Source organism: Penaeus vannamei, chromosome 39 (genome assembly GCF_042767895.1).
Source record: "Penaeus vannamei isolate JL-2024 chromosome 39, ASM4276789v1, whole genome shotgun sequence".
NCBI classification, from domain to species: domain Eukaryota; kingdom Metazoa; phylum Arthropoda; class Malacostraca; order Decapoda; family Penaeidae; genus Penaeus; species Penaeus vannamei.
In genome coordinates this window covers 28,088,627-28,102,153 of record NC_091587.1, presented here as the reverse complement: position 1 = coordinate 28,102,153, position 13,527 = coordinate 28,088,627, and the positions used below count along the sequence as shown (strand labels likewise).

The following is a 13,527-nucleotide window of genomic DNA, read 5'->3' as shown; positions in this document are numbered from 1 at the left end:
ACGTTGGTGTCATATGTTAACAGGCTTCTAACAGTAGCTGTGAAGTGAGTTTTCTGTTGCACTTGGGCTACATAACTATTTATTTCCATTTTCTCTCTCTCGTCCCATATCCTGGTGCACACAGACATATATGTGCCTGTGTGTGTATGTGTCTGTGTGTACGTACACGCGCTCGCGCACGCACACACACACACACACACACACACACACACACACACATACACATACACATACACATACACACACACACACACACACACACACACACACACACACACACACACACACACACACACACACACACACTCACATACACATATGTATATGTGTGTGTGTGTATGTATGTATGTATATATATACATATATATATAAACATATACACATATAATACACACACGCACACACACACACACACACAAACACACACCCACACACACACACACACACACACACACACACACACACATATGTATATGCACACACACACACACACACACACACACACACACACACACACACACACACACACACACACACATATATATATATATATATATATATATATATATATATATATATATATACATATACACACACACACACACACACACACACACACACACACACACACACACACACACACACATATATATATATATATATATATATATATATATATATATATATATATATATATTGCGTGTATTATATGTGTGTATATACTGTATATGCATACATAAGTATATAGATTTGTATCAAACTGCTTAAGTCCAAATAACTCAGGGATTAAAAAACTGCCAGATACCGAACATTAAATTATATTATTCTGCATACATAACAGATATTCAAATATATATATATATAACATTACGATCAGCCAATCAATCTTTGACTGACTCATACCAGTCGCTGGTATATACCGTCCATTTTATCACAATTTCATACCATAAAACTGGGGAATTTTTCATATCTATTCCTAATGATACGTATAATTATGTACATGTTGATTTCTTATCATCAGAAATCAGGATACAATATACATATATATATAAAATGATAGATGTTTTTTTTTTATATACATTTCAAAAGAGGGTTATTCGAAACGTCATTCATGATAATAAAAAAAAAAGAAAAAAAAAAGAAAAAAAACATAAGAAAATGCAGTGTTCGATCGTCTCTTAAAAAATAAATAAGTAAATAAATAAATAATAATAATAAAAAAAATAAACTGCAATGTTCGTTCGTCTCTTAACTGTAGAGTATTCTTCAAGGAAATGGGTAAAAAAAATGCCACTTTATTAATACATTATCGTTGTTATTCTTTGTTTCTGTCTTTGTGCTTTCTTTCTTTTTCTATCCACTTTTAATTGAGTTGATTTTCTTCTTCACTCGACTTAAGATAAAGTGGAGATTGTCAAACGAACTTTTTCTTATTCATTTCAAAAGTTTAATTGTTTTTTTTCGAAGACTGATTCACAAAATTGAGGTTTGTGTCGTTTTCAGTCATAACGAGGTAGTTAATCATTGGTATGACTCATCTGAGATCTTCGGTGTAAAAGGTGGGAGAAAGGGAGATAGAGATAGATAGATAAATAGATAGATAGATAGAGAGAGAGAGACAGAGAGAGAGAGTTAGTGAGAGAGAGGGAGAGGGAGGGAGAGAGAGAGAGAGAGAGAGAGAGAGAGAGAGAGAGAGAGAGAGAGAGAGAGAGAGAGAGAGAGAGAGAGAGAGAGAGAGAGAGAGAGAGGAGGAGAGAGAGAGAGAGAGAGAGAGAGAGAGAGAGAGAGAGAGAGAGAGAGAGAGAGAGAGAGAGAGAGAGAGAGAGAGAGAGAGAGAGAGAGAGAGAAAGAGAAAGAGAAAGAGAAAGAGAGAGAGAGAGAGAAAGAAAGAAAGAAAGAGAGAGAAAGGAAGAAAGAAAGAGAGAGAGTTAGAGAGAGAGAGACAGAAAGAAGCTAAGAAACTAACAGACAGATAGACAAATAAACAGGCAGACAGACAGACAAATATACGGACAGATAGATAGATAAACAGACAGAAAATGAGAAATAGACAGAGGATGAAGTTCAGTGTATGTGTTCGCTTAAATTACGTAAAAAAATGACCTTATAATACTTTTTACATCTTATAAATGCGAGGCGACATGAAACTATCATATTTACAAGATTAACACTGAAATATTCACAGGTATATACATAAAAACATTAAGTATAGGTTGACTAAATGTATGCTTTTGTTTGTTTGTTTGTTTTCCTTGTTTCAAATCGGTTACAGGATTTCTTGGTGTAATTAATAAAACGTAATCTTCACTTCTTTTTCATGATGATAATTAGAGAATTAAAGTAATCATTTATTTATAATAAAAGTGATATTTTTATCTTTTTTGTTTCCTAACTAGAGGTGTTCCATTGTTAGACCCTCAGTTTATTCATGATAAAAAATATATATAATTAATGGAATAATTCACGTTGTAGACCGAATGAAAATAAATAAGGATAGTTATAAATAGATGTCATAAAGTAATAAATAGCCCAAAAAATTAAACACCCGAATCTGCCTGAGGATGGCAAGGGGATTCCAACGGTCGTAACGGTTCTTGCAATTCGAAAATCTAGTCGACGGCCGCGTCCTCCTCGACCAGACACTCGGCGCCGATCCCTTCGTCGATGCTGATCTGGCGTTGGGCGCGCACCTTGGCCCCCTCGCCGCTGTCGACGCTGCCCCGGCCGGAGTCCGGCACCTCGGGCGCGCCCTCCGCCCCGCCGCAGTCCTCGGGGATGGCCACCACCTTCAGGACGGACGTGGAGCCCTTCCTCCGGGCCAGGCGCTCGCAGGGGGCCACGCCCGTGAGCGAGGTCTCCCTCACCAGCGGCGGGAGGGACGACTGCTTCTTCCTGATGTAGCGCGTGAGGGACTTGTCGTAGGGCAGCGAGAGGTACCTCTTGTCCCTGGCCTCGAGGTCGCCCGTCGGGAGCTTGTCCAGGCTCCTCACCCGCCGCAGGGGAGCCGCGGGGGCCTTCGCCGCGCCCTCGGCCACCACCTGCAGGGAGAGCGGCGCCATCGCCATCTTCCTCCGGTGCACGGCGGGGGAGACGCTGGCGCAGGTCACCGTCGTCTGGAGGGCCGGGGGCGGCGCCGCGGGGGCAGAGGGAGGAGGGGGCGAGGGCGGGGGCGTCGAGGGGTCTTCGCGGACGCTGCCGAGGACGCTGGGGGCGGAGACCCTTCGCGTGGGCCGTGGGTGGAGGTGCAGGTGGTTCTGGCTATGGGACGGGGTCTCCGCGTCGAAGTCGTCGCCGGACACCATGACCGCGCCTGCAACACGAACGGGGGCGTTAAGGGCGTTTTTAGTATGCTGAAAGCGACGGAAAACGACTCTAGCACAGTTACGATTACAAAAAAAAAAGCGTTGCATGTACCTGAAAACCTCGATTTTGAAATGCATCAAATAAATAAATAGATAAATAACAATCATAATAATGAATGGTAAAAAAATAAATAAATAACGTGGAATTTAAATGGACAGTATGAGGAGGTGAGAAGGATGCCCAAAAGCTGAAAAATAAGCAAAATGCAGAATCTAAATCAATACCGTTGTTCCTGTTGCAAAAAAAAAAAAAAAAAAAATCATAATAACAATAATGATAATAATGACAATAATAATTAAGAGCGATGATAGTAATGCTGATAGTGATAATAAAGATAATGATGAGGACAACCATGATGATAATGATGATGGTCAATGTAATGATGTCAAATTAAAATACTTATTTCATGATAGTGAATCAACAGGGAATATGAGAATAAATGAAGGTTTATTGACACCATAATCATAAAAAAATGTTATTCACTATTTAATATATTACAAACCGTTATGTAAGTAACTAATCTATCGAAACTATAGTCAGTAATCATTAGAGAAACAAGTACTATTGATTATAAAAGTAAAAGGTGTTTCTCAAGTGTGCGTGTGTGTGTGCGTGTGCGTGTGCGTGTGTGTGTGTGTGTGTGTGTGTGTGTGTGTGTGTGTGTGTGTGTGTGTGTGTGTGTGTGTGTGTGTGTGTGTGTGTGTGTGTGTGTATATCTTTGATTCACTATGCCAGGATTAAAGGTACAACATCTTCCATAAATACATTTTCTTTCCACGTGCAAGAGTCAGTTATTTTATATGCAAAAGACACACGATTGTTTTATTATATTACACAGATCAGGCACAGAGGTATACAAAAAAAGGCCTAGAGGTGGTCAGTTGCTCCAGGAATGCTCCATCATGCGAGGAAAAGTAATAAAAAGTTAACCAATTGGGAGCAAATGACGGCAGAGAGGAATCCTTTAGTTTACCCTGATGGGTCGTTTTCTTTGTACATCGGAGGAGAGGACTAACTAATCTAAAATGGTAAAAATAAAATCGGTTCAGACAGCAGCCGGAGGGAAAATAATATACACAAAAAGGATTAAAAGGGATCAAAAGGTAAACAAACAAACCTCTGTTATCCATGTCAGTGAGGAGGACAACAAATAAGGAAGAAAAACAAAAACAATAACAAATACACAAGGAGGAAAAGCGACTACTTGGCAGTACTGGGGAGCAACGGAGAAACTTCTGGGTTACCTGAAGGGGAGGCTCCCTGAGGTCAAGACATACTACTGAAGATGCTCACGAGGGGAAATACGGTGTGGGGAGTGACACCTGAGGGGAGAAAGGGGGGGGTGAATCACAGCCAGTGACTCACGGCATCGTCAGGTGAGTCACGAGAGGACAGTCACTGGGTCAAAATCGCGAGGCAGACGACAAGGGGAATGGAAAGTCCAGAGGGAGAGTTTCTCGTTTCGATCACAACCACGAGTTTCTTAAGAGACACGAAAGGGGGGGAAATACAACACCGAAAACAACATCCAAGCGCAGAGGGGAGGAGGAGTTGTAAAAACAACAACAACAACAAAATTAGCATAACACAACACGCAAAAAATTGTTGTATGCAGTGTTTTTCTATTAAATCAACACGGTAGAATCACTTGCCACTTAACAACAACAGAATCACAACACCGAAACAAACTCAAAAAAATCCACTGATGAAAGAAGACAGAAAAGGAAGGAAAAGAGAAGAGAAGAGAAGAGAACTCACAACTAATTATAATGAAACAACAACCCACACAACAAGATTAAGTGAACAACACCGATCTTGCATCATAACACTCTGAGGGGCGGGGGATAGAGGGGGGAGGGGGGGTACGAGCTTGAGTGGGGAGAGGGGGAGGAGTTTGAGTGGGGAAAGGAGGGCGGGGGAGGGAGTTTTGAGTGGGCGAGAGAGGGAGTTTGAGTGGAGGGATGGGGGGGGTAGGGCGAGGGGGTTTGAGTGGGGGGGGCGGGGGAGGGAGTTTTGAGTGGGGGTAGGGGGGGGCGGAGCACTTTGAGTGGGAGAGAGGGAGTTTGAGTGGGGGAGGAGGGGGGCGGGTAGGAGTTTGAGTGGGGGAAGGGTGGGGAGTTTGAGTGGGGGAGACTAGGAAGCGGGGAAGGAGTTTGAGCGGGCGGGAGGGGGCGGGGTAGGAGTTTAAGTGGGGGGAGGGGGTTGCGAGTGGGGAGAGAGGGGGGTGGGGGAAGAGTTGAAGTGGAGGGGGGGGAGAGGGAGTTTGAGTGAGGGGAAGAGCTGGGGGGAGGGGCCGGAGGAGGAATTTGAACGGGGGGAGAAAGGGATTGAGTGGGGGGGGGAAAGGGGGGAGGGGGGGGGAGCACACCTGACCTACCTGTCTGTCCGGCTTCCCCCCTACCGAGTGACGAGGAAAATTCGAAGAGACAGCAATCTGCAAGAGGATGCCGGGTTCTCAAAGCCGATCACGGGGACACGAGGAAAACAAAGGGGACTTCTTTTTCAATTTTTTTTTCTTTTCTTTTCATTTTCTTTAAAGAAGGAAGGAAGTGGAAGGAGGAGAGGAGAGAGAGAGGGGAGGAAGTGGAAGGAGAAGAGGAGAGAGAGAGGAGAGAGAGAGGGGAGGAAGAGGAGAGAGAAAGGGGAGGAAGTGGGAGGAGAAGAGAGGAGAGAGAGGGGAGGAAGTCGAAGGAGAAGAGGAGAGAGAGAGGGGAGGAAGTAGAAGGAAAATGGGAGGAGGAAGGAAGGAAGGATCAAGAGGAGGAGAAGATGAGGAGGAGGAAGAAGAGAAAGCCGATCACGGGGACACGAGGAAAACAATGGGGACTTCTTTTTCATTTTCTTTTTCTTTTCTTTTCATTTTTTTTTTAAGAAGGAAGGAAGTGGAAGGAGGAGAGGAGAGAGAGGGGAGGAAGTGGGAGGAGAAGAGGGGAGAGAGAGAGAGGGGAGGATGAGGGAGGGAGAGAGAGAGGGGAGGAAGTGGAAGGAGAAGAGGAGAGAGAGAGAGGAGGAAGTGGGGAAGGAGAGGAAGAGGAGAGAGAGAGGGGAGGAAGTGGAAGGAGAGGAGGAGAGAGAGAGAGGGGAGGAACTGGAAGGAGAAGAGGAGAGAGGGGAAGAAGTGGAGGAGGAAGGAAGGAAGGATCAAGAGGAGGAGAAGATAGGGTGAGGAGGAAGAAGAGAAAGGGACAGTAAAATGAAAATAAAGAGGAAGGAGGAGAAAGAAGCAGACAAAGAGAAAAGAGAAGGAGACAAAAACAGAGAGAATGAAGAGAGCAAAGAGGAAGAAGGAAGAGAAGAATAACGAAGAAGACAAAGAAGGAATAAGAAAGACCATAAAATCCCTTTATTTTCCTCATGCGTCGAATAAAGACCTTGTTTACCTCATCAATAATTATGGTGTTGCCTATTCGCCTTTTCTCTATTTCTTTTTCTTTTTCCCATTCTCTCTCTCTTCCAAAAATTTATATATACTAAAAATGAAATCGTGGTCGAGATTCCATATTAGGAAAAAAGAGATATGATCGGTAAAAAGATATCAGAATATCAAATACCTTTCTCTTTTCTTTTCTTTCTCTCTTTTTTATTAAATTTTCATTGTTATTCCCAATTTTTTGTAAATGTATCTATACAAAATACATTTGTCATGGACGAACGAAAACGTATAATTAAACTACATAACTACAGTAGTATTCGTTGATCCGTTGTCATAATGAAAAAAAATCCTGCAAAATATAATATAATGGGTATTTTATTCCCTTTATCAAACCCAGTACAAAACGTAAAAAAAAAAAAAAAAAAAAAAAAAAACTGAAAACCGATAAAAAAATGTATATATATATATTATGGCAAATGTTCTGAAAATCTGAACTTCACATGAACACAGTAGCTTGTGTTCACTTCAAAAAATCCAATGTGTTTGTCTAAGAAAGTCTGTTAAACAAACAAAAGTCAAACAATTCGTGCGAAAAAAGGACTTACAGGAAATACCCACATCCCAAATACCCACATCAAGACCTTAAAGTAAATACCCACTCCCAAAATACCCACCCCAAAAAAATACCCACTCCCAAAATACCCACCCCAATTAAAATCAGAAATACCCATCCCAAAATACCCACCCCAAATATACCCACCAAAAATACCCCCCCAAAAATGCCCACCAAAAATACCCGTAAAAAAATACCCATCCACCCCAAATATACCCACCCAAAAAATACCCCCGCCAAAAAAAAAAAAAAAAAAAAAAAAAAATACCCTCCCAAAAATACCCACCCAAAAAAATACCCACCCCCAAAAATGCCGACCAAAAGTACCCACCCCAAAAAATACCCACCCAAAAGATACCCACACCCAAAAAAATACCCACCAAAAATACCCACCCAGAGAAATATCCACCCCCCAAAAAATACCCACCCCTAAAAATACCCACCAAAAAATGCCCCCCCCCAAAAAAAAATATATATATATATATACCCCCCAAAAATACCCACACCAAAAAATATACCCCCTAAAATACCTCCCAAAAAAAACCCACACCCAAAAAAATACCCCACACTCACCCGAATCCTGCGAGGGCTTCCGGGCATTGAGGTTATACCCGCGCGTGGGTATGTGATCGTAGTCCGCCATGAGGAAGATGGGCGGCAGGTGGGGCGGCGCGTGCCCTCCCACGCCCATAGAGCCAGAGATCGTCGGGATGGGCGCCGTCAGGAGGGCGGGGTTGGGGCACGGCGTCAGGGGCTTCTCCAGGATGTCTCGGTGCCGGAGGGACGAGAAGTCGAGCACGCTGCCTTCTGCGAGAGGGGGGGCGGGGGTTAGATGGTGGGGGTGGGGTGGGGGGAGGGGGGTGTTATGTGGTTCTTTGTTTTGATTTTGTTTTTTGAGCTGTCTGTCTTATTATTTGTCTATTTCTACTCCCCATCTCTCTCTCTCTCTCTCATTTTTTTTCTCTCTATTTCTCTTCAAACTCATATTCATTTTTTTCTTCCTTTCCTTGTAACATTCATCTATTTTTTTCCTTTTCCCTCAGACGCATATTCACTCTTTTCTTCCTTTCCCTCTAATATTTATTCATTTATTTTCCCTCTCCCTCTAACATTTATTCATCTATTTTCCTTTTCCCTCAAACTCATATTCACTTTTTTCTTCTTTTCCCTCTAATGCTTATTCATTCATTTTCCTTTTCCCTCTAACATTTCTCCATTCAGTCTCTCTTTCCTCAAACATTTATTCATCTATTTCCCTTTCCCTCTAATACTTATTCATTCACTTTCTCTCCCTCTAACGCATATTCATTTATTTTCCCATTTCCCTCTAACATTCATTCATTCATTTCCTATTCCCACAAACATTCATTCATCTATTTTCCTTTTCCCTCTTCCGCATATTTACCAGTGAATGAGTTGAGAGTCGACGGCCTGGGGTTCAGGCTGCCTCTGCGCCGAGCTCTGCTGCTGCTCGGGCAAAGACAGGTCACGACCTCTTTCCTTATGGACCGGTTGTAGAGCCCGTAGACGATGGGGTAGAAGACGCTGGCCGTGAACAGGAGCAAGGTCGAGGTCACCTGGAGAAGAGGGCGGTGGAGGGTAGGGGGTTGTAGTTTTTTTAGGAGGGGTTGTATTTTTTTTGGGGGGGGGTTGTAATTTTTTTTTTGGAAGGGGGGTGGTTGGTGGGTTGTTGTTGTTGATTTTGATTGTGGTTTTTTTTGGGGGGGGGGTTGTTTGTGTTTTTGTATGATGCTTTTTTGTGTTTTTCTTTGTTGTATGTTTTTTTGGGTGGGTGTTGTTGTTGTTGGTTTTGATTGTGATTTTTTTTTTTGGGGGGGTTTGTTTGTGTTTTTGTTTGATGTTTTTTTTGTGTTTTTTATTTTGGTGTTTATGTTGTATGTGTTTTTTTGGGGGGTGTTGTTGTTGTTGTTGGTTTTGATTGTGTGATTTTTTTTTTTTGGGGGGGTTGTTTGTGTTTTTGTTTGATTTTTTTTTGTGTTTTTCTTTTGGTGTTTATGTTGTATGTTTTTTTTTTTTTTTTTTTTTTTTTTGGGGGGGGGTGTTGTTGTTGTTGTTGGTTTTGATTGTGTGATTTTTTGGGGGGTTTGTTTGTGTTTTTGTTTGATGTGTTATTGTGTTTTTCTTTTGGTGTTTATGTTGTATGTTTTTGTTGAGGTAGCTTGTTGGTGTATTTGTTTAAGGGATGAAGGTAGATTGTTTTGATCTTTGCTATTTTTTTACCTTTTGTAGAAACTGTGTATATTGACTGCATTTGTTTTTGATCGTAATGATTATGTTGGTGGCATCTTTGTGTATGTGTGTGTATCTCTCTCTCTCTCTCTCTCTCTCTCTCTCTCTCTCTCTCTCTCTCTCTCTCTCTGCCTCTCCCTCTCTCTCTCTCTCTCTCTCTCTCTCTCTCTCTCTCTCTCTCTCTCTCTCTCTCTCTCTCTCTCTCTCTCTCTCTCGCTCTCGCTCTCTCTGTGTGTAATAAAGTGACTATATTCGCACACATATTCATGAATAAGTTCCTTCAAATTCTATCGGGTTTTTAAACATGTGATTAACCATAAATAACCATAAACCAACAGCCAAAACCTCATTATCGAAAAAAAAAAAATACACAGCAGAGAGAATGCAATAACAAAATGGAAAAAAAACAATCAATCAAAAAACAAACAACAATTAACTAATAAACAAATAAATAAATAAACAGAATGAAATGAAAAACGATCAATCAAAAACAAACAACAATAAAATCTAAAATAAATAAATAAACACAAAACCCAACAGAGAATACATTCGCAAAAGGAAAAAAGAGGTTTGCAAAGATGCTCACCCTGATCCAGTGAGGTAAAACGGACACCCTCTCGACGCCTAAAACTGCCTCTGCCACGGCCATTAGCGAGTAGGGCGCCCACGTGAAGACATGTGCACCCACCACCACGCACACGGTCCTGTAAAAACGCACACAGACGTACACGGGTTAAGGAAATTCGTGGTGATTTTATTTTTTAAAGGGGAGGTACGTAGAAGAAGAGAGATAGACGGAGAAATAGACAGACAGAAGCAGAGGGAGAGAGAGAGAGAGGGGGAGGGAGGGAGAGGGAGAGGGAGAGGGAGAGGGAGAGGGAGAGGGAGAGGGAGAAGGAGAGGAGAGGAGAGAGGGATAGAGGGAGAGGGAGAGAGGGAGAGAGGGGAGAGAGAGAGAGAGAGGAGAGAGAGAGAGAGAGAGAGAGAGAGAGAGAGAGAGAGAGAGAGAGAGAGAGAGAGAGAGAGAGAGAGAGAGAGAGAGACAGACAGACAGACAGACAGAGAGAGAGACAGAGAGAGAGAGAGAGAGAGAGAGAGAGAGAGAGAGAGAGAGAGAGAGAGAGAGAGAAAGAAAGAAAGAAAGAAAGAAAGAAAGAAAGAGAGAGAGAGAGAGAGAGAGAGAGAGAGAGAGAGAGAGAGAGAGAGAGAGAGAGAGAGAGAGAGAGATAGACAGAGACACAGACAGAGACAGAGACAGAGAAATATACAGAGAGAGAGAGAGAGAGACAGCCAGACAGACAGACAGAGAGAGAGAGAGAGAGACAGAAAAAATAGATAGAGAGAGACAGACAGACATAGACAGAGACAGAGAGATAGACAGACAGAGACAGACAGAGAGAGTAAGGAAAGACACCACCACACAGACTCAGAGAAACCTCCAGCCACAGACAGAACCCAAACCATCCCCCCCCCCCCCCTCCTCACTCACCTGAAGCCCTTGGCAGGCGAGGCTTCCCAGCTCCACGACGGCTTCCTTCTGCCGAGGCTGAACTTCTTCCTAAAAGACGGCCTCATGGCGAGAGTGCTCTGGACTCGACGCAGAACTGGCTTCACGGGCTGTTGGGGCTGCAAGGAAGGCCAAGAAGTTAGAGCATCTTTGCTGTTTTTTTTTCGTTTTTTTTTTCGTTTTTTTTTCGTTTTTTTTTTTTATTTTCTCGTTTTTTTTTCGTTTTTTTTCGTTTTTTTTTTTTTTTTTTTAGATGGTTGGTGTATGTGTATGGTGTTTGGTTAGAATGTCTTTGCTGGTTTATTTAGTTTTTTTTTTTTTTTTTTAGTTTTTTTTTCGTTTTTTTAGATGGTTGGTGTATGTGTATATGGTGTTTGGTTGTTTGTGTTTTGTTTGGTTTGTGTTTGTTTGGGTTGTTTGTGTGGGTGTTTGTGTTTTTTGTGTAGGTATGTGTGTTGGATTGTGTATTTGTGTTGGTTATTTGTGTGTGTGTGTGTGTGTGTGTGTGTGTGTGTGTGTGTGTGTGTGTGTGTGTGTGTGTGTGTGTGTGTGTGTGTGTGTGTGTGTGTGTGTGTGTGTGTGTGTGTGTGTGTGTGTGTGCGAATACTGTTTAAACGAATATAACAAACTTAGATAAAGTAAGAAAGAGAATATAAAAAATATTATTTTCTACTCCATCAATATACTCTTCACCAACCACTTTCCATATCTTCCTATCCATCAATCATCCAATTCCTTCTTATCTCCCATCTTTATACCACCTCCAACCACCTTCCTCCATCAAGACTCTCTTTTCTCCCACTAGATGGCACCACATACCTGACAAAAGGAGAGGGACCTGCCACAGTCGCCCAGTTTGCGTTTCGGCGCCGTAGAGGAAGGGCTGGTGTCGTTGGCGATCTGGAATACAGGGAAGCCAAAAAAAGGGCTGTTCGGTTTCAGGTGGCTCGTGTGGAAACAGACATGGCACGTACGTAAAACAAAACAAAACAAAAGAAATGGGGAAACGAGGGTATAAAAATGAAATAAACTAGAGGGGTATTTCGGGTTGTTCATACACGTAATAATAAGGGGGGGTGGGGGGTATTTTTTATGCAAAAAAGGGTGGGTATGGGGTGGGATGGGGGGAGGGGAAGGGGCATACAGCCTATGTACTGTAAGAAAAAATATATCAGGGTTTACATTATATGGATTTGATTTAGAATTAGCATGCGATGGGGTGCACTGTACATAAGAGTGAAAGAGAGAGAGAGAGAGAGAGTGAAAGAGAGAGAGAGAGAGAGAGAGAGAGAGAGAGAGAGAGAGAGAGAGAGAGAGAGAGAGAGAGAGAGAGACAGACAGACAGACAGACAGACAGAGACAGAGACAGAGACAGAGACAGAGACAGAGACAGAGACAGAGACAGAGATAGACACACAGACAGAGACAGAGACAGAAAGACAGACAGATAGACAGACAGACAGACAAACTGAGAGAGAGAGACTAGAAATAAGAGAGAAAAAAATGAACGAGAAGAGAGAGAGGAAGGGAGAGCATACAAGGGAAAATTACGATAAGGTTGCCATTCCCAAACCAACATGCAAAGAAAGACGAAATAAAAAAAAAGTAGAAGGATCACAATACGAGGAAAAGGGAGAGAGAGAAGACGAGGACAATACACCGGCAATACCAACGAAAAAAAACAAAAAAAAATCCCAACCCACCTTGTTGACAACGCTCACGCTCAGACTCCTGCAGGGGACCCCCACTCCTACCCCTCCCCCTCCTCCTCCTCCTCTCCCCACCCCTCCTCCTCCTCCTGCCCCTCGCCCAGGAGCGTCCAAGAGGTCACCCAAGCCCCTGGGACCTCCCGCCACGCCGTTGTTCTCGTAGGAGGAAGGGCGCTTGACCTCCGCCAGGTGGGGGACCTCGAGGCACACGGAGGAGGGGTCAGGGGTCACAGGGGGGGAGGTGGCGGCGGCGGCGGCACCGATCATCGTGCCCACGTGGATGCGCCGGCACTTGTTTCGCGCGACCTGGGGGGGGAGGAGGGGGGAGGGGGGGTTAGTATTGCCAGGAAGATATGCTGTCGTTGTTACTGTTATTATTGTTGTTTTTCTTCTTAATATCGCTATTATTGTTATTGTTATTACTGTTATCAGTATCATCATTATTATTATCATTATCATTATCATTATTGTTATTATTATTGTTAAAATCATTTAAAAAAATCATCGATTGAAAATGCATTTTTGATCCAGCCAAAGAAGGCAGAAAAAAACAGAAACTAACCTGAAGGATGAAGTAATAACACACAAGCATAACGATCACGGGCACGACGAATACGCTGGTGACCCAAACAGCCGTATACGAAGGGGAACGAGCCCATTGTACTCCACATCGTCCCTCTGGGCCCTGGCGCTCGTACCTGATCGTAAAAAT

The 13,527-nt window shown here is 42.9% G+C and overlaps 1 protein-coding gene across 4 annotated transcripts in view; it reads right to left on the bottom strand.

Annotated features, from left to right (window-relative positions):
- Positions 1–802: 802 nt before the first annotated feature.
- The window catches only part of LOC113809920 (uncharacterized), a 197,068-nt gene continuing 184,343 nt past the window's right edge, over positions 803–13,527 (bottom strand). For 2 of the 4 annotated variants that reach the window (XM_070116642.1, XM_070116641.1), the window contains exons 5-13: positions 13,378–13,513; positions 12,810–13,121; positions 11,926–12,006; positions 11,089–11,225; positions 10,186–10,303; positions 8,755–8,926; positions 7,923–8,156; positions 5,741–5,797; positions 803–3,310 (exon numbers count right to left, since the gene is read on the bottom strand). In XM_070116642.1, the coding sequence (XP_069972743.1) occupies positions 2,610–3,310; positions 5,741–5,797; positions 7,923–8,156; positions 8,755–8,926; positions 10,186–10,303; positions 11,089–11,225; positions 11,926–12,006; positions 12,810–13,121; positions 13,378–13,513 (1,948 nt within the window). In that variant the 3' untranslated portion in view covers positions 803–2,609. The remainder of the gene's footprint in view (positions 3,311–5,740; positions 5,798–7,922; positions 8,157–8,754; positions 8,927–10,185; positions 10,304–11,088; positions 11,226–11,925; positions 12,007–12,809; positions 13,122–13,377; positions 13,514–13,527) is intronic. The other 2 variants (XM_070116645.1, XM_070116644.1) reach the window with 2 other exon arrangements.